This window comes from Solanum verrucosum, unplaced genomic scaffold (assembly GCF_900185275.1).
Source record: "Solanum verrucosum unplaced genomic scaffold, falcon-dt-bn FXZP01000287.1, whole genome shotgun sequence".
NCBI lineage: Eukaryota > Viridiplantae > Streptophyta > Magnoliopsida > Solanales > Solanaceae > Solanum > Solanum verrucosum.
This window is the reverse complement of record NW_026020292.1, coordinates 2,483,125-2,505,050: the sequence shown is the minus strand read 5'-3', so window position 1 is coordinate 2,505,050 and position 21,926 is coordinate 2,483,125. Positions and strand designations below refer to the sequence as shown.

General features: G+C 36.0%; 1 protein-coding gene across 8 annotated transcripts in view; it reads right to left on the bottom strand.

Moving 5' to 3' along the window:
* Positions 1–878: 878 nt before the first annotated feature.
* Positions 879–21,926, bottom strand: part of LOC125834553 (auxin response factor 8-like) — a 771,942-nt gene continuing 750,894 nt past the window's right edge. For 3 of the 8 annotated variants that reach the window (XM_049513693.1, XM_049513690.1, XM_049513685.1), the window contains exons 3-14: positions 10,127–10,225; positions 9,973–10,029; positions 9,716–9,871; positions 9,546–9,630; positions 5,575–5,665; positions 5,303–5,467; positions 5,092–5,214; positions 3,917–3,992; positions 3,499–3,646; positions 1,989–2,977; positions 1,712–1,902; positions 879–1,423 (exon numbers count right to left, since the gene is read on the bottom strand). In XM_049513693.1, the coding sequence (XP_049369650.1) occupies positions 1,246–1,423; positions 1,712–1,902; positions 1,989–2,977; positions 3,499–3,646; positions 3,917–3,992; positions 5,092–5,214; positions 5,303–5,467; positions 5,575–5,665; positions 9,546–9,630; positions 9,716–9,871; positions 9,973–10,029; positions 10,127–10,225 (2,358 nt within the window). In that variant the 3' untranslated portion in view covers positions 879–1,245. Of the gene's footprint in view, positions 1,424–1,711; positions 1,903–1,988; positions 2,978–3,498; positions 3,647–3,916; positions 3,993–5,091; positions 5,215–5,302; positions 5,468–5,574; positions 5,666–9,545; positions 9,631–9,715; positions 9,872–9,972; positions 10,030–10,126; positions 10,226–10,325; positions 10,439–10,652; positions 10,997–21,926 lie in introns of those variants that run through there. The other 5 variants (XM_049513683.1, XM_049513687.1, XM_049513689.1 and 2 more) reach the window with 5 other exon arrangements.

Below are 21,926 nucleotides of genomic sequence, written 5' to 3'. Positions count from 1 at the left end.
GCGCTAGCTCAAGTCAATCAGCAAGATGAGGCCCCAACCAACCCGAATGGGAATACAGCTGTGGCTAGGGTTTGGGATTTCACTCAGATAAACCCTCCAAAGTTTCATAGTTCGAAGGTGGATGAGGATCCACAAGAGTTCATTGAGGACGTCCAACAGATATATATAAGCTCAAGAGTTCCAAGTTCAGTAGCATTCAAAACCTATAAAACTTAAATCCTACATTCAATCTCTAATTTTGAATTCATGTTGAATAACCCCATTTAGGTGTCAAGTAGTTCCTAAAAAAATTTGCATTCTCAATAAACTTGAAACCTCTAATTAAAGTTGGAGAGATATTCCAAACAACATTTACATCATTAAAGCACCATTAGAAATATGTGGGACTCAACCGTTATGCAGAGTAATTTATGTGGCTATTGTGAGTGTGTTTGGTTGTTTGAGGGAGATGAAGAAAAAAAGTTCAACTACAATTATGCACTGCACATGTACAATGTAGAGTGCTATAGCACCGCTATTGTATATGATTAGAGAATAGAAACTCAAAGTAGCTCATTATATTTTGAAATGGAGTACCAGTAACCCTCATGTTTTTCTTGAATATAACTTAAAAACTCATTTCCAAACTAAAATAAATTCGAGTTTAAGTTATAGACACGGTTAATCGGTTATGTACCTTCTACACTATCAGGTAACCTCACCTATTGTTGCAGGTTAACCTGGCTTACCAATAAATATACTTATGGTGACTTAGAAGCATAAAAAAGTCCATACATTGAAAGTGTCATTCCAGATATGCAGATCAAAGCAAAAAAAAGAACATTTACCTGCAGGAAAACCACAGATGTAGATCCTCAACTGCTTCTTTGGTCTGAAAAAAAACAAAAACAAACCAAAATTGATAGACTCGGTAAATTCAAGGGTTACTTGTCAAAAGTAGAAGTGCAATAACAAATTTTAACACTTCCGAGATTCTTAGTTTAAATCACGTCTCATCTTGTGCCGTACAGTGAATTATACTAACTTGAACAACAGGATTACAATGAAAACTACACCATACAAATGGGAGACGCCTTAAGTCCCTATTACTGCTAGATCCAAACGCAAAATACAGCATACAATTGGGAGATGGACCAATTAGACGAAAGCTAAAGAAGCCAGATTACGAGGCATGTAATTTGAATTTCTGACCCTCGAGAAGATTGAGAATCAGAATTAGTCCTCTTCTTTAAAACATTACAACAATCAGTACTCTAGCGATCCTAGAGATGGCATTCCAGAAATAAGATCTTGATCATCAGCACTAGTGCTACTCATCCTTTCAACTGCTCCATGGTTCAGGGATTCAGCCTCTTCCTTTCCCAGCTTCTGCACATCTTCGGGTGAAAGGATTTTTATATACCAGACATTATTGACGAACGCCCTGAAGATATCATCATGCCAGGGAAACAAAGAGAAGATTATAATGTTATAATAGGACAAAAGAAAAGCCACTTCCAAAAAGATTGAACACTACCACCAGGCTGAAAAAAATATAAATCATGTGAAGGTAAGATAACAGACTTGAGAGTTAGCTAAATAAGAAAACGCAACCCTATAAATCAAAAGTTGAGACATAAAAGAAAAAAATTTAAAAGCACATGTTCTCCTTTTGTCTTACTGGAAATTAAAGAAAAAAGTTACATATTAAGTCTTCCAATTGGGTACTTACTCCCATGGGTCGTCTCCAAGGAGAAGGATATCATTCTCCCTGTCAACAAATACAAGCTGCCAGCCTGATCTTTGAGGGTCTTCAAGGAACCCCTCAATACCGAACATCTGCCCCAATTCCCGTCGCAGCTCATGATAGCTGTGGAACTGGGCGATATCCAGTGACCTCCCAACACACCCCGATTTGTAAACCTGCATAGACAAAAAACTATACTCACATAATTGTCGGATGCATTAAAGCCAATGAAAAATTTGACCTTAAACAGCAGAACTGGCACCTTGACAAATGTATGGGTTGCATTTGGTGGATCAATTTGTCCTGCATTGTGCAACAACTCAGAAGAGTCTTGCACATAACCATATAAAGAATTCTGATATCCCGAAGCCCCAAGTGGCATTGTGGACATATCAGCGCATGTAGTAGTAACATTAGACACTCTGGTCGGAAGGAGATGCCCTGAAGAATCAACATTAGCACCAAAAATCGCTAGATTCTGGAAACCCAAGCTACAATTTTCCCTAGGATTAATGAAAGTATCTTTCCCATATGTTGGGAGTGGTGATGAGTTGGAGCATGTAGTTAGTTGTGACTCTGTAAATTTTGACATCCAGGACTGTTGGGGCGGCTTCTCTATGATCACAGACTGACCAGTTCTATTGATATTCAATGAATTACTACTTCCTTCGGAACACAAAGAACCTAGCATATCTTGCACGCCTGGAGGAGCAACAGATGCCGAAAACTTTGAGTTCAAATCTGCAAAATCTGCTTTCAAAAATGGAGAGGAAACATTTGATGGTTGCCTCTGCTGGAGCTGGTCGTGTGGAATTTGGAATGCTTCTTGGTAAGCGTGTTGGTGAGCCTGTTCCTCTGACTGATTATTGGATTGTTGCTCTGATTGCCTTTGAAGGTTCTCTGACAGCATTTGGGTTCGAGCAGGCAGCATATGCTGATGAACTGCTCGCTGCATTATTTGCTGCTGCTGCAGAATGGAATTATCAGTACTTGCATGTTGGAGATAATGGACAGGCTGCTGAAACTGCATTAATTGCTGTTTCATCAAATCTCCACTCCCAAAACTTTGCAAGCCAGTAGCCAGAATAGCTTGATAATGTTGATTAATATCATTTGGGATAATTGTTGAATCGACTCTCTGTTGCATCCATGGATGCATGCCAAAAGATTGAAGATTCATCGAATGAGGTCCTAACTCACCAGTATTCCCTCTTAACCATGCCATTCGATTAATAGCTTCATTGTTACTATCTGCAAAAGCAAAGGAGAAAAATTAGTACTATAGCTTCTGGAATGAGAATTGGTTGCTATCTGAACAATGATACTGCAATAAACTCATAATTGCTCCTTCTATCATGCTTATTTGGGAGGGGAAGACAGGATGTAAAACTCTTGGAGGCTAGAAGAGACATTAAAGGGTTATTTGGTTCAAAAGCAGGTTATCCTGGGATTATAACTACAATCATCTTCCCACCTTTCATCTGGGATAGATAAATAATCCCAAGATTGTGATATAAAATTTATCCTGGTTTTAGGTAGTCCCCTCATCCAACACAAACACAGGTTTAGTCCCAAATTTAATACCAAGATAACCCTTTTAACCCCTCCAAACAAACAGACCCTAAAAGTCTAAAACTACATAGGCCATTCCCTTTTATTTTTCTTTCTTTCTTGATAAGTTACAGTGCAGACTTCACAATTTTACCAAAATAAAGGAAGATAGGATTTACAGCTTCAATTCTCTAACCACATGACCATTCAGTGTGCCATACCTTGATAAGATGAGGTTCCTGGATACAAAGGCCGCTTTAGTCTAAAAGGGAAAAGAGATGGATACATCGGAAAAGTAGTCAAAGGCTCAATCTCCCATAATGAGACCCTTGGTTGCCTCTCTCCTGCAGTTGACTCATCCCAACCAACCTATAATTTCATGAAATTTGTTGTTTAAATATTAAGTGTTAGCAATCGCATTCAACTCAATCACATGAGTGGGATTCAACCCACCCGATGTGTGGGTTCAACTTGAACTGACCCACCCCAGAACCCCAAACGAAGTAAAAGGAAAAAAGAGTAAATCCTTCAAACATTGAGACATGAATGGGAAAACCATGTTATAACTGATATACTTACAAAAGAATAAGAATAGCAAATAGAGAAATGCTAAAGGTAAAATAAAAATAGACCATTTACCTTGACAGACCGCCAGTGAGAGTTTGCCCAGCGAACTGAATCTAAGTCACCAATCCCAGTAATTGTGCCCATGTATCTGAAAAATGACAGAACCACCTATAAGAAAAAAGAATTATCTGTTGTAATGACAGGTCACTTATGTTAGCCGGTGTTTTATGTGTAAGGATTCGGGTGAAGATGTTGACCATCTTTTTTGTCATTGCTGATTTGTTTTGAGGTTATGATGGGATATCCTTACTTGGTTTGGAGAGCAATGGGTGATGCCAAGTACTATGAAAGAGCTGATGTTTAGTTGGAATTGCGGCAGACGGAGAAGAAGACACAAGGCTTGGAATATTACTTCATTAGCACTTATGTGGGTACTATGGAGAGAAAAACATGCGAGCTTTTGAAGGGTGGAGATGAATAATGTACCGTTGAGCTGCGGATTAATGTTGATTGATTCCTAAGTTGGAACCTTAGGCGCCGAGTAGCCTCTAATCCCTTATTTTCCATCTGGTGCACCCATGAGATCCCTGTAGGAATAGAAGATTGGGTGACTATTGTAGAAAACCATTTCTTCTTGTAGGTTTTCTACTTATTGGTATACCTCTTGTATACTGGCTTTTGTTTCTACCCACATATCTATAAAATCTTATTGGTTTATCCAATAGAGAGAGAGAGAGAGAGAGAGAGAGAGTTATCTAACAAACATACAGGCTAAAAATTTCAATGATACCCACAAAGGTAGGGCACTAATTTACTAGCGAATGAAAATTTTAATTTAATTGGTTAAAGAGTTGGTTTATTTACTAGAACCAACAACCAACTTCATTAATTGAAACCCTAATGCAAGAATGCAACTATATTTTTGCCAGTCCTAGACAAGAATGATATGCAACTCTATGGGCCAAAGGAAAGCCATAGGGGTAATAATCCTGCACCGTCATCCCAATTCACCATTCTACATAAGTAAACATAATTCTCCAACTATAATTCATGATGAAACAAAACATAGGAGAAGATGCATATTTGAGAGCCTTTTTCTGCAGTTAAGTATAAAACAGGTGCCCAATACATCATAAGAAACTACAAGCCTACTTATATAGCACTTCAGGCGGAATAGATCAGGAAATTTGACATCAAGAAAATAAAAGGAAATTGTTCACTTAAGATCAAACTACTTCCTTCCATACCTTCGAACACTTGATTCTTCAGTTTCAAATAGCATCCGAAAACGCATTCCAACAGACACGCATGTGTGATATACAGCTTTGATGTATTTTGAAAGTGGTATAACAAACTCAGATGGGCTAGCCCTAATGCAATAAACATGTGAGTAGAAAAAAGCATAAATGGTAATAGATATGAATGAAAACTCAAGGGAGGAGCACTGTTAAGTACTACCTCGGGTTAAAAAAGACAGTGAAACAGCTATTAGTAGCAGCAGCATGAGCAGCAGCAGCAAGTAATCCGATGTGCATGCTATCACTAGATAGAACTGATGAAGGCATCGCAGTCTGGGGTCTAATTGCACGCCGAATTCCCAGAAGGAGCTGATTTTTCTCATTCCTGCAGAACCGACTATCTCAAGAAAAAGCCTGGAGGAAATTGTCATGCTGGATAAAATAATATGTGAAAAATGTACACTAGTGTCACCAGAGGAAGCTAAACAGTACCAAATGAAAAGAACAGAATCTCCAGCAACAAGCCTTTTGGCACTAACAAACACACTCCAGCCAGTAGTAAGAAGATGCCGCTTAGGCTGTCCTGCATGCAAAAGGAGAAAACATAAACAGATGATAGCATACTTGGTACATATTTATCAGTTACACACACATTACACCTTCCTTCCACATCCAACCAGGATGCGTTCTTTTATCCAACAATTTATCAAAACAAATTTTAGAAAGTATAAAAGGTTACAATTTAAGTTAATGGGATTAGGATGATAAAACAATCAATGGAAGCATTATATCAAATTGCTTGCGAAAGTCCATAGAATTTGACACGTATCATTTACATGTACCAAGAGTTTAACCAATTAAATCTTGAGTAGAAATGAACATAAACTTATATTTTTAACTGTAATTCTCTTTCTAGATAAAGTTTATTCAGAACTGTAGTATTCTTTCAATCTTTTGCCACCAATATAGCATGGGAGTTGGACTCCTTAACCCTATTGCAACACTGAAATGTGTAACTAAAGATTTAGGGAGAGAGAGAGTAAGCTAAAATACTTATCCTGATTCCATACTCCATCCACCATCACCCTAGGCCATCCATCCACCTTCTATTTTTTTAAGTGCAATTTCATGCTATTTTTTCGTTTTTTTTTCGCCTCCCTAACTTTCTTACAGCACTGAAATGTGTATACGGGATTTAGGGATACAAGGAGTATTGAGTAATTAATAGACTTATCCTGCTTCCGTACTCCATCCACCACCACCCTAGGCTATCCATCCACTTTTTTATATTTTTAGAGCAATTTCATACTATTTTAGTTTTTGTTGCTTTATTTACGTTTTTAATAGGCAGTTTTGCTAAGTTAAAACTAACATGTAAAAAGCACAAGTCCAACTTCAGTGCCATTTTTAACCAAAAATCGGATACAAGTTTAAAACCTATCCACAATACCCTAGAAAAGCATCCTTCATCCCATTTTATACAAATGATATTTGGATGAAAAGAAATTTAAGATGTTAATATGACTTATGTATTTTGTGAGTACTAGTGGACAAAACATATTTGATTGAAGGAACACCGCATCAAAGTTTAAAATGTGAAGTTACATGAATTTAAAATTTACAGGAGTTGTGAAAGTACAATAAATTAATGTCATCAACGAATGATGTTAAACATTTGGACACATCCTAAAATAAAGAGAGAATCATTAGCAGGATGGAGAGAGTGTTGTCCCATTCCTTATCCTCAATCACACCACTAACAAAACAACTATAGTGTTGCTCTAATCCCATCCCTAAATGATCATAGAAAGTCTAGGTAACCCATACTTCAATTTTTAGGAATCTTGATACAAAAAAAAATTGGCAAGTACTAACCATATTATGGATAGACAATTAGCCATACAATTTAGTGCCACAGGAGAACCTTGGTAGTAGGATCAACTTATGTATGCATCAAAATTAAAAAGAATGTTGGGGATTAAAGAGAACACGACAAATTTGATAATATTATGGAAGCTTATGTCAAGAGCAACTAAGCTAGGAAATGGATGCCTATTAGAGATCAATCCTTTGAGTTTGAGACTTGTGTTGCAGGGAATGAATAGACAAGCGTATATGAGTCAGTGGTGAATCTAAAGGTAAAAAATAGGGCATCGGAACCCGTGGTCTCTTCGTAAAACTAGATATTGTATGTACATATTTTCTAAAATTTGTATATTTTTATATTCTGGCACCCGTACTATAAGAAGTCTATCTGGTCCACATGGTTAAATGTTGAGCTTTTGACGTTGAGGATTAAGTATCAATTCTCACTTAATACATATTTCTTGGTGCATCCATGTTCGGATCAATTCCCACTTAATACATTTTTTTGGGTGCACCCATGTTTAAAAAATCCTAGATTCGCCTCTGATATGAGTATGAATGAACAAAGTCAACAGAAAAATTTTAGCCCAACGACTCTGATCTGATTTGTGAGCTTGAATCACCTGTGGTTATCTGTCCATTGCCTCCCAACTGTGCACTCAATCACAATTAGTTGGGGTTGACAACATAAATTATGTCCACCTGTTATGCTCTTCTCAAGTTCATTTTACTCCACAGTTACGTAATTTGTTTTTTCGTTCAAAAAAATTAGGGGTTCTCCGAATCTCATAATTTATCTCTATACCAATAGACAAGCTTCTAATATGAATAAAAAGAGTCTTTAACAATTGCACCTAATGAAAGTATAGCAACAACTTAGCCTTCAACTAGTTGGTATCATCTAAGGCTGGCATGCGGACAGGTTTTTTTTCCGGGACCGGTACGAAACCGGTCATAAGGGTACCGGGACAGATCCCAAGGCTTTACCCGGTTCTGGTCCGGTTTAGCGGTAATAATCTTTTATATTTGATAACGGCTAGTAGCCCTTTTTTAAGTAAGTGAATGTTGGGGGGGGCAATAATTGCTAAAAACAGCCCCTAACACTATAAATAAACCTCATCTTCTTCCATTTTTCTCACAAATTCACAAACTATTTTATTAATCTCTTACAAATTCTCAACCTCTCTAGTCTCTTATCGATTATAAATTTATTTTTTGTGCTATTGGTTAATTGGAGTTCGGAGATTTTTTTGAAGTAATTGGCGAGCTTCAATTGGCATCTGTAAATTTTGGCTTTTGGTTATACGTCTGCTTTTACGCAGACGTTCGGTACATTCGTTCCAACTTTAATCTCTTTATTTGTTTATTTATCAAGTTACTTTATTTTTTTTGTTATATTTATCTTGCTTTTTTTTTTAATCTAACAACTTAGCCTCATGAAAAGGGGTCGACAGACGTATAAAGAGAAACAAGCAAGATAAATATAACAAAAAAAATATAGTAATTTAGTAAATAAACAAATACAGAGATTAAAGTTGAAATGAGTGTACCAAACGCCTGCATAAAAGCAGATGTATAACCAAAAGCCAGAATTAGAGATGCCAATTGAAGCTTGCAAACTACTTCAAAAAAATCTCCTAACTCCAATTAACCAACAGCACAAAAATAATTTTTTAATCGACGAGAGAGATTGAGAATTGAGAGAATTTGTAAGAGATTAATAAAGTAGTTTATGAATTTGAGAGAAAAAAGAAAGTAAATGAGGCATATTTATAGTGTTATGGGGTTAAGGGGGTAGGGGTGTTATGGGGAGGCAGTTTTTACCCCTCCCAACGTTTACTTAAAAAATGGCTATTAGCCATTATCAATTTTTTTAGAAAAAGATGCTACCTTTAAACCGAACCGGAACTGGGTCTATCGAGTAAAACCCTGGGATCTGTCTCGGTACCTGTTCCGGTACCCTTTATGACCAGTTTCATACCGGGTCTACTGGAGCCAGAACTGGTCCTGGACCGGACCAGAAAACACCCTGTCTGCATGCCAACCTTAATGCCAAGAGATACCTCAGAAGTGTTAGCAAGTTGGAACAAAGAAGGCAACAGATCAGGTCATAAGGAGAGATGGAAGATTGTATCTGCATGCATCAAGTGAACAGTTTGGAAGGAAAGGAACCAGAGATGTTTCGAAAACAAGAGCAACCCTAGGAACTGTTTAGTGACCTTTTGTTTTTGGTGTAATCATGTACTCCCCAAAGAGGTGGAGGAGTTGCTTCTTTTTTGGAGAACTTAGGTGAATTGTAGGTATTAGAATTTTGGTCTTTATTTCTATACTTCTGATGTAATTACTACTGAAATACACTATTGGTGTATTTCTCTGTTTACAAAATGTTACCTTATTCAAAAAAAAAAAAAAGGGGGGGGGGGGGGGGGGGGATGTATGAACTGGGAAACAATAGTAAAACCCTACAAACACAAAGATGTTTTGATTGGAAAATGCAACAAAACAGAGATCAAGGACATGCCCAATTCATGACAGAGTATACTCTAAACAATGTAAAGCTACAGAGAGCAACAAGGAAAAGAACAACTAGAGCTTGCCTCGGAAAATATGCCTGAACTTCCATTCAATATCATGCAGATCCCTTGCAATTAGTTCTTGGGCAGGTGGTGTCTGCGAGAAATCCTGAGTGCCAGCAAAAAAAGACAACAATATCAGGGTTAGCTCTAGAGCCATGTCAAAATGACAGGACCATGGGACCAGTAATTACCAGAGGAGGAAAAACTTTCTCTGCAGCACGACGAGGGACAGAAAAGCCACCATGTGTGCTAGTATCACTTGCAGTCAGCGTCTTACAAAAATAGTTAGTAGGCTGCTTGTTAGGGATTCCAAACTCAACAGGAAGATATGTATCTTTTTGTTCTTCCTGAAATCCAACACAGAGTATTTTTGTGACCCCATTCACAAGTAGTTGATACAAAAAAGGCATTATTATTAAGAGTCACTTATTGCAACACTCGGTTGTACCTGCGTCAAGGGCTGCAAAGTCATTTGTGCATATACTTCGTCTGTTTCAACATCTGCCTGAAATTCGACAAGTAATCAATTACCTATGCGCCTAATACAACTTGCATAGCAAATAATAATTCACTAGAGAATTGGGAAAACAGATGAAACCCACATGCATTGTGACATTGTGGAGTTGACAGATCAACTGTGGCGACAAATTTGGGTAATTGGGTATATGTGCATCGACTTCTTTATTAGTTGTTGCAGCTACCTGTCACTCCATTCCAGTAAGGGACCATCAGTAATGTAATTAATTATAGATTGTATCACTGTGTGTGATAAAGAATGAAATGTGATTGAAGGAGAAAGACCTGTTCACTATGACCCTGAGGAAAGTAAACAACACGACTTCCGACTGTTGGTAGGCACACCAGAGGACCAGCACACGCATGCCATAGCTCTGAGTTCAAACACTTTTTCTCTACTTTCAGAATAAAAAATCCATCAGCAATAATTTAATTGGACTTAATTACAGATACTTAAGATTATCTCATTCACTACCAACAAATATAGAAATCAACATATATTCCTGTTATCTTATTAGAACAAAAACAAAGTGTAACACAAACATGCCGACAGTGATATAGAAAAAGCTAAAACCCCAAAGAGAAGAAAAAGTATAAAGAAGTAGAAGATACCTCCTTCATGAGCTTGCTGACCCATTCCTGATGTTGAAAGCTTCATATATATATTTAAAGCCACTTCTCTTAAAAATCTGAAGAAAATTATAGTACTATAACAACACCCTTCCCTGTAATTATCCACTCAATTACACAAAGCCCTCAATTATAACTCTCAAAACCAAGTGAAACCCTAAGCAATTCCACCAATTCATCATTCTTATCCTCAAGATATCCCACCTCTTCCACATTATGAATATGCTCCCTCACAATCTCCACATGCATTAACCCAAAAGTCCTATAAAAAACCTTTCAGCTACTTTTCTCTTTCTCCAATACTTCCATTAAATTGTGATGATTCCCTTTTCCTTCAATTCAATAAGTTGACAGAATCTAAGCTGAGCTCAACTTCATGATATCACAGTGATAAGGCTTTTGAAGAGAGAGACGGTGTGCTGGTTGGTCTCTTTATACCCCACCCGACCAAGTCGACCTGATAACAGTAGAGAGAGAAAATAGAGGTAACAGGAATGCCTCATTTCTCTCTTTCTTGCTGTTATCAGAGGAGTCTGAGGAATGGTTTGGGGAAAAGGGGATCGTAGCCGTTGATAGAACCGTACGGGCGATCATGGCCGTCCAATGGAATTGTGATTTGACTGGCGGCATGTGCTTCCCATCCTTCAGCGGTCATTGTCAGAGTACGGAGCTGCAAATATTATATTGGAGGAAGGAGAGGAAGCAAATCTAACTTGTGCATGTCCGACTCAATACTTTATTTTAATCTCTAAATATAAAAAGAGTAAAACTTGTACTCCCTCCGTCCCTATTTACTTGTCCATATTTTCTTTTTTAGTTGTCCCTATTTAGTTGTCCATTTTGACAAATCAAGAAAGGACAACAAATTTTTTCCTATTATACCCTTATTTACACTTCTTGAAAATTGTAAAAGTGTATGTTGTTTCCCTCCAATTTATTTCACTTTAATTCAAATAAGTGGTTGTAATTTTGAAGTGAAAAGTTGTCATAAGGGTAAAATTGTAACTTCACTGTGCTAATCATTGTTGCCTTAATCTGTGTGTCATTTCTAAAGTGGACAACTAAAAAGGGACGGAGGGAGTATTTAATTATGTTATAAGATTATATTTTTTATAATACTTTTTTCATTCTATATTAATTAATTTTTTGAGCGAAAAGTAGATTAAGATATAAATTAAATATAGTTTTTCATTTTTACCCTTATTAATTATTGTCAATTTTATTGAAGTCATCACATTAAAAATTCAAATGAAGAATAAAATTGGAAGAACATTTTAAAAATAGTCTTGAAAACTGAACAATTTAGTTAATTTGAAAAATAGAAAATGCCTCAAAAATTCAACTAATATGGAATGGAGGGAGTATTTAATTTTGTATATTAAAAATATCATGCATTGTATAAAAATATTTTTAACTATTATGATGAAAAAAATGTAAAAAGAATTTTGAGGGTAATTGAATCTTTAAACATGCTAAAGCTTATATTAATTTTTTTTACATTACTAATATCTAGAAATTTTATAATATTAGTAATATATTTCTCAAAATAGAGTGTATAAGTAATTCATGCATTAGTTATACATAATATGAAAAAGTGTACAAAATAATTAAGGTACTACTAATAATACACGGTAACAGAGTTAATGCATGCATTATTTTTGTTAATATGGTGCATCAAAAGATCTCTAATATAGTTTTAACACATATTACCGAGAACCATATATAAGACACGTATGATACAAATTTAATTCATGGCTCACATAATTTAATACACTTACATTGTGTCAATTTCTTACCAAACAAGCATAATATATTTTAAAACACTTATAATGCATTTATATTGCATGCATAATTTACTTTTAACACATAGGAGATTTATCATAGTATTACTATGTATTGCTATTAATGATAATAAATAAAAAGTATCGTTAAACCAATAATTATTTATTGAAAAGTAATGAAACTTTTCCTATAAATCTTTGTAGTTTGGGACAATCAATTTCATCTCAACTCTCTATTTTACGCTTTCAGTCACATCTCTTAATTAGATACATTCATTAATTAATGACTTTCAATTATATCCCTTAATTACTACACTTGATAGGCGATACATGTATCCGAGACCCATCTAATGTAATATTACAAACTAATGTCAATCTAAGTAATTAAATCCTAAAATAGTGAAATTTATGTAAGTTACCCAAAATATTAGATTTCACATGACCGTCCACTTAGTTTTCTAAATAAAGTAGAAATAAAAAACCACCAAAGGCAAAACTTGGTGCCCATCGATTGATAGTTACTTTGCAGATTTTCACGCCACACGTTTTCATTTCAATGGTTCAAAATATCGGCCACTTTCTTTTTTATTTCACGGTCACTTTCATTGGAGGTCCAATTAAATAATTACACACAAGACTCATTTTGAAATGACACTCCCAACATAATTTTCTTCATATCCAAAATTCAAACCCAAGACCTCTGACTAAGGATCGAGCAGTCCATTTGCTTCACCACAACTCACTTTAAATATTGTTCACTTTTTATATAACAAGAAATGAATTTATTTATTTATTTTTAAAAAATAAGATAAACTCTAGAGTCTAGTATTCTCTATTGATGACCTTTAAAAAAAGTGTCTTCTCTTTTATTTAATATATTATTGTTTTTGTTTTATTATTCCATAAAATAAATTCTTTCTTCCTTTACCAAATAATCACCCCTATATATTTCTTGTTCTTTTCAAAATCTTCATGTAATATAAAATCATATTTTATTTTAAATTTTTCAATAACACAATTGCAGCAAATATTATATAAATATACATATTAATGAATAATTCAAATAAAAGTGAAATCATTGATGAAATACAATTACATAAATATGACATCATCGTAAAATTTATTCTGAATTTTAAATAAATACTCAACTTTTGAGATTATTATGTTGCTCTATTAATGCATTACGGAATTCAAAATGAATATTTTTGTCCTTATTTTTTTTTATGTCTAGTTAAAAATTATTCAATTAGAGATTTTCATATATCACTATTTTTGTTGTTGTAGTTGGAACTTCCAAAGTTTCTTGAATTGGTGCATTAAGATCACAGTCACCGTCGATTATTATATTGTGCAATATAATACATGTGGCCATTTTATGTAACGACCTGATTCCGTCGTTAGGGAAAAGCCAATGGGGAAAGAATTGGACTAGAAAAACTTTTGAGTAATAACTTGAAATTTTCTAGTCTAGTCCAGATTTGGACGAAATCGGAGTAAGGCGAGTCTAGGGAAATCTGGTAATGAATGAGAAGTGTAATAATGAAATTGATTGCGTGAGTGGATAGCTAATACATTAAGGAACCAGTACGACTTTACGAAATTGAATTCGGGCAAGTAGAACTCCCGAAATTAATCTTAGCGTGAATGGGTGTTTTCTTAGTGTCATGGGATGAAGGTGTGTTGTTAATGGGGGTTTGGAGCTCTTAATTTGACATTATGTTTCCATGCAAGACGATGTGGCGGGATTATTCCCGCCAAGGCGGGGAAGCTGTGGCAGGTTGGGGGCCGTCATAGCGGGACAATCGCAATTTAAGTTGGAAATAAACCCCAAAATTATTTTATTCTGCAAGTTTCAACTTTGAGAGCTAGGAGACGACCCCAAGTGCTTTCATGACAATTTTCTACCATTCTTGAGGCTAAAGGTGACGTTTTAACTCCCCAAATCCGTTTTTCAATTTCGTAGAATGTAAATTCATGGGTGATTATCAATGGGGGAGGGTTTTGATCCAGAAATTATGGTGGAAATGCCTTAATCTGGGTATTAGGATCTTGGATTTGGTCTAGGTTTATTGAGTTTGTTATAATCCGGATAATTAGACATTTGAGTGTTGATCATTGCGTATATTAATTGTTTGTAGACCTAGAACAAGCGGAAAGAATCTGAAAAGGGAAGATTCAAGTTCTTAGGGGATTCAAGCTTGGATTCGAGATAGGTGATGGTTGTGATTTCATGTTGGTGTGATATATGTTTGTAATTGCGTCATTATAATGCATGTATGTATGAGAATGTTGCATTATTGATCACTCTAATCGTAAATGAGGATAATTGAATAATTGTATGCTATGAATCATCTCTTGTTGTATGATTGTGAGAATATACATTGTGACTGTGATTGTGGTTTGTTGAATGAAGCGAGTGTCACGTTCCGACACACTAACTTGGATCGGTTGCCACGTACCGGCATAAACATTGGAACGGATGTCACGATCCGACACACTAACTTGGATCGGTTGTCACGTACCGACATAAACATTAGAACGAGTGTCACGATCTGACACACTAACTTGGATCGGTTGCCATGTACCGGCATAAACATTGGAACGGGTGTCACGATCCGAAACACTAACAGTTTGAGTATGGGTTCCATGAGAGGACCATTGAATTGTGTTGTGTATCTACTTGTAATGATTACATTCATATCTAATGGTGATTGAGGTTGAAATACTATTTGTTGCTCTAAAAATGATAACCAATGTGTATTATTGAGAACGTGGAATGCTACATTGATCCTGAAAAGATGACTAATATTGTATATGCTTGGTATATGCCTGGTTTATAATGTTGTGGTTACCTGCATGTGTTTCACTTATTGGGATAGTCGTGTGATCCTACCAGTACACTGTGGTTATGTACTGATACTACACTTGCTTGTTCTTTGTTGAGTACAGGGCATCTTCAGGCGGCTATTGATAGACCTCAGCTAGGTGACTGTTGAGCGTGATCGGATTCAAGGGTGAGCCAGTTCTTTCAGGCTGTCATGGATCTTTCTTTTTTAAGTCCACTCTTTTCGGACTCAGACTATTTGTTTAAGGTGTTTGTTTAGTTTCGGCGTTGTACCTCTTGTTCTTAGACTTGTCGTTAGTAGAGTTTTGGTACATTGACTTTTAGGTTCTAGGGGTTGTTCTTCCGCATTAGTTTGGCTAGTTTGTTTAAACATTGGAGTTTATGGGAACTCCATATTTCTTTTGGTCATTTAAACCTGCTTCCGTATCTTTAAATGTATAGTTTTTGGTTAAGTTGTTTAGTCTGGGTTGTAGTAATGGTTCTCCCACCGAAGGGTTAGTGTGTGTGTCAATCACGACGGTTTCGGTCGTCACATTATATCATGTAGGACTTCAGTTCTCAACAAACTTGACAGCCTTATAATAATTATAAATCGTGATTGCAAAGCTCTGAATTCACGTTCAACAATTTTTCGGCGCGATTCTTATTTCATCCCGAAATTATTATTTTTAACAGAAATTATTAAAAAAAATATAACTTAATATATACGGTGGCACATAGTTATAGAACTTGAGTTTTCTAAACCTGCATCATCTCGGTGCTAAATAATCCTTCCAAAACAATAAATTAAACTTGTGTGATATTCTCATATTTAGGTAAACTATCTATCTAGAGTGTGAGACAAAGCTCAAATGATGAGACTCAAATATTTCTTTCTAATCATATAACTTAAATCATGAGATAATATTCTAGAGCATGCATAGCTCATAGATATTCAAACTAGCTTTCATAATAGCATAAAAACTTTAACAACATGCGTTGAATATAAACTTCATGAATCATAAACAATATCATGTCAATAACTCATAAGAATAATGATAAAAAACCTTACTAAGTTTACAAAAAAAAGTACAATAGTCAAAAATCAATAATCATGAATAAATAATTCAAGAAATCATGCAATTCGGGACATAAATGTGAAGAATTGAAAAGTGAATTTGATAACCTTAACTATGAAATTAAGTTCATAAGGATTAAGAAATATTGAACATGATGATACAAGAAATTCCTCATTGAAGTCCTACATACCTTAAATGCTCCTCAAATCTTGACGAAGCAATCCTAACTTGATGAAGAACGATTAACAAACCTTTTCATGAGCCTCTTGAATTAACTTCTTGAAAATCTTATGGCCAATGGTCAAGATTTCTATTAACAATTTGTGATTGAAAATTTTGAAATCCTTGGAGAAAAAACTTACCTTATTAACGAAGGAGGATGAGATGAGGAGATAAAACCAGTTTAGGTATTGAAAGAATGGTCAAGGAATCAAAAGATACAAATTAAATCTGACTTAAAAAGGATTTTCGTCGATGTCATGTGCTTAACGAAGAGCCCTTTGCACTTGGCATTGTGCAAAACGTACAATTCCAAGTGTGAATCACACATGATTACAGTGAGCTCCCAAACTTTTGCTGATCTAAGTGTCTTTCGCACTTGGCATTGTGCAAAATGCACAAAGTGAGGTGTGAACTCCACTTGTTGTCGGTTAGTCAGTTAGTTTGTGCCGTTTGGTAAAACCATCATAACTTTTGTACTCCGGACTTAGATTGACACAAACTTTGTGAGATAGTTATGGTCATTTGAAGTTTATCCTTGCATGAACTCAAGGGAAAACTTAGCCGGTAGGAAACCTATGAACTCAACTTAGTGCTAGAGGTACCTTATGACCCTAAACCATATCTAGTTCACCTCACACACTTAGGAATGGACCTTAAGACATATGTACAAATAAGAAATCACCTAATCCAAACTTATATACTTACGATAAATGGTTCAAATCCTTGTCATAAAATTTATGAACATAGGAGTCAGAATAATGGAAGATATCTCAAAAACCCTCAAACTAAAGAGATGGTGGAAATTTATTGTAACATCCGGTAAGTGAAATCACTATGAAAAAGCTTGAAATTGGAAATAGTCATTTTGGAATAAAATTCAAAATCTGGAAATTTGGTTAAGTGTGGGAAATCAGTGAGTTTTGGCCAACTTTGAGAAGTCATAACTCCTATATCAGGATGAGTTAGGATTAGTTCCAGTTATGATTGCGAAGCTTGTGGAATGATCTTTCCAACGCCACCGATTTTGCTCGATTCTGAGTTCGTATGAGCGAGTTATGCCCTTTGAAAGTTGGGCAGTTGACAGGGAATCCGTCCGGAAATTTTAAGGGCATTTTGGTCTTTTCCCTAGCTATTTCTTTTGGGGTTATATTGTTGTGTTAGGCTGATTTTTGGATCATTTGGTCCCATTTTAAAGAGTGAGAGCTAGGGCTTGAGAGTGAAGAGGAGAAGGAGAGAAGCAAGAGGAGATCAAGCAAGTTTTCGTCAAGGATCGTCGTGGATATCGTCGGGGGTGATCCCTACTAGGTATGTGAGTCCATAGTGTTGGGTTGATCCTTTCCCCCACACACCAAACTCGTTTTATTTTCGAGAAAAGATTGGTTATGTTGTTAAAGTTGTTGGATTGTGTTGTTGAAGTTGTTGTTGGTTGTGGGACATGATTTGGTTGTGTGTTTGAGTTGAATCTCTTGTATGTTGAGGTATTTTATGATCCTTAGTGTTTGGGGTTAGGTCCATTGAAGTTAGGGTGGTTTAGAGTTGGGAAAAAGAGGGAGAAAAGTCGGATTTACTAGGCAAGGGGCAGGCGTGACGCGCCCACGCCTGCCAGCGCGCCCCAAAAGGGACTCTGAAGTCCAGCCTTTGGGGCGGCGCGCCTAGAAGAGCGCCAGTAGGTCCCCTTTGAGCTTCAAGGGCTGGAGCTCCGCGCCTTGCAAAGCACCAAGGACGCCAAGTTCCCCCATTCTTTTCATACTTTCTCATGCATGTTCCTTGGTATTGTGCCTATGTTTTATAGTTGTTTCCAACACTCTAAGGTACACTTAGACATCCCGAACTCATCCATAAACATGTGATCATATACCTTGAATCCATAGTTCAATTCAAGGCAAGTTAGGATCGAAGTTAAGGGAAGTTAGAGTCAAGTCAAGCAAAGTTAAGAAGCAAGTCTCTAAAGCTTTTCAAGAGTCGTTATTAAACGTTTTACCTTTGTTTAAGGTTAAAGTTCTAGTCGAGTAAAGAGTATAGAGTTCAAGCCAAGTGAAGAGTCTCAAGTTTCAAGTTAAGTCAAGAGCATAAAGTCGAGTCCATTTCTCGAAAGTTATTAGGGAACTATGTATTTTCCAAAGAAGTTTCTAAATGTTTTTACATTTGAGTAAGAAAGGAACATCAATTCCAAGAAAGCCTTTGGGCTAGTTTTTGAGCAATTATCTCAAACTAAAGAAAGATGTGTTTAATACACGTATGAGCTAAAGTATATTTTTTGGGAGTAGTCTTGAGCACCGAGTTGGGGACACGAGTTCATATTAACTCAACTCTCCATAAGAACCATGCGGCCAACATGGGATTTTCTCGGGTCATACTTTTTAGATGACCACGAAAGTTAAGCTAGTGGATCCACTTAGTAAAGATAGCTTCATATACCACGGCCAGGTATAGGATGGTCCTTGGGCAACGTAAGGTAAAACATTGTATCACCACTAGGGCTCATGGTGGTGATTGTCGGTTAAAGAATCTCCCACTAAAGTTATATTACTTTTATATAAGTAAAGTTGAGTTTGTTATTATTTTATCATTAACGAGCTAAGTTATTTACACTATTTTTTGCAAGCTTTATATATTGCATATGTCTTATTGTTATATATATTGAGTTCAGTTATTCATGAGTCGAACAAAGCCAAGGTAAGTGTTCTCTTGTACTCCTTTCAAGCTTAAGTTGTGGTTTAGCTTTCCATTTCGCAAACTCGTACATTCAATGTACTGATGCCAGTTGGCCTGCATCTTATGACGATGCAGATACAGGTACCGCGGATCAGCATCCAGCACGCCGTTGATCCAGTTGAGCACTCCAGAGTCAGTGGTGAGCCTCTTTGCTTTCCGAAGGACTCGGTTGTTTTGTTCTCTTAGTTTTGCTTCATTAGGATGTTGCGGGGTCTGTCCCAACATCCATCTCAGTATTATAGAGGCTTCATAGACAGTCAGTTAGTTAGTTTTGAGTCTCCCATCTATGTATATATGTAAATATCCTATTTTGAGATTCGAGTTGCCTTTGTGGCCAGATGTTATAAGTTAAGTTGTTTTGTAACCTTGCTTTTGCATTGAGTTATTCTGTTGAGTTAGGTTTCACTGAGTTAAGAAAGCCAGGCCAAGGGTTCGCTTGGGGCAAGAAATGGTTTCCGGGTGCAGGTCCCGCCCAGGGTGTAGGCTCGGGGCGTGACATTTAGAACCCATTCTTCTCTTTGGGTTGATTCTTAAGAACAAATATTGTAAAAGAGCTCAACCCGTAAAAATAATTTCTATTTCTGTTGATTCTAATATTTGGAAAAGTTTGATGAAAATCAAGGAAAACTCTTAAAAGTCACTTCTTCACTAATGACTCCTGAAATTTTAACAAACTTAGTATTGTCATTACTAATAATGTTAATTATTCAACGGATTAACATAATTTCTATAGAAAATCAAAGTGTTCTGACTTTTCTATATAGAACCCCTCAAGGATGGTCAATTTTCAAATAACTGTGCCTGGTAAGTTCTTAGAACTCCAAAGTAGAGTAACTAACTCTCTGGTAACATGATTTGACATAACAAGGGTCCTTTCAAAATATCCCCTTTTGACTTGGAGATTCTCTTTCTCGTTAAAAATCTAGGTATCAACATGTCTGTTAAATGTCTTTTCAGTTTTGTCAATTGGGTTTAAGCGAAGTAAAGGATTTCAAGGCACAACTTGTCGCTCTTCACGAGTGATTTATTTTTGCTCTTATGTATCACCAAAATATTTTATTATTAGTTGAGTATTATATTGTTGCATGTTAACAAGTTCAGTCTCTGTTATTTCAACATCTTATAGTACAATTCCATATCCTCACGATTTTAAGCATACAAATTAAACTCTGTTTCTTTTCCTATTATTTCTAACTTAATTAATAGTTGCATGTCTTGATTGTTTTTTCCCATTCTGTCCATAACTAACAAGTAAAAATTGATTTTGACTTGCAGGAACAACGAGTTACTCGTGCTTAGCTTGTAGTTATGGCATTCACGAAAAACTCTATTTTTCGGCATAGAAATATTCATCCTATCCAAAAGTTTCGTAATATGTTTTCGAATATAGTGATCTTACGATTTAGCTCCTCTCGCAGTTCAAATTGACTAATTTTAAATATACTGTTGAGTAAATTCACCATTATACAACAACTGGAGACTTAGCTTTCACTAATTACATGATTACATCACGAGTAGTGGAAAGTAAATTGATTCCTTCGAGTGTTTGAATAATGGTGTAAATTGTTTGAGTGTTTGATAATTCTTTCGAGTGTTTGAATTATTCTTTGAATGCATAATAGTACTGTAAAAAAATTAGTCTATTTACAGATGTTAGATATCAATACTTGATATTTCCTATCGAAAAGTTTTCCAACATCTCAGAAATGCACCACCACTATGCATGAATCCATTTTTCACTATTAATTAAATGTAAAAATGTAGGCTCCTTGTACATGTGCCTCAACATTTTTACAAGGAGGAATTAAGACTTTATGCATTTCATAACGTAACACACATTCATTGTAATTTGACATGTCACACTCATATCATGATATGGTTTGCTGCCTTAGAAGTGTAAGACTTGATACCTTTTTCTTGTAGAAATTAATCATATCACGGCGTCAAGTAGACAGAAAGCGATAGCAACGCAGGCAGTACATTGCGTCTATGTTGTCTTCTTCCTCGATGTCCCTTTCAAATCGTACGTTTCCAGCAGCAAAGAGGCACGCGTTTCTCCCATTTCCTCTTCCGGAATGAGGTGAAATTTCAAAAAAAAAGGAAGTCTCTCCTAAAATGGTGCAAGAAATTTATGGTTTTTGAATTTTCGAATGTTCCCATTCCTATCCGTTTTTCACCCTTTCCCCCCAAAATCTGAACCTTCATTTTGCCTATATATACTCTCTTCTTATTCTTTGATAAGGGAGAGATTTTTTAGTTGGAAAATTTGGTGTTAGAGAAAGTAGGGGAAAAATATTGAAAGAATCAGCTGCAATTGGAGAGAAAAAAATAGACAATTACTAGCTGTAAAGATTTACACCTAAACATTTGAAAATATCTTGGCTCGAGTCTTTGTTCGTTTCTCGATTCACGTGAGAATCGTGCTTTGGTGGTGAAAGGTCATTTTCGCTCAGCTCGTCTCGTCTCAGTTCAGCTGCCCAAAAAAAAGGTAATAGTTTCTCCTTTAATCATGTTTTAGTTTGATGCTAATCGTTATGTGTTGAACTTGTCTCTGTTTGATTTTTCCTAAGCTACATTCATGCTTTCTTCTTTGTTTTCACTTCAAGATTCTTGGTTGAAAGACCGTTTTGTTTGG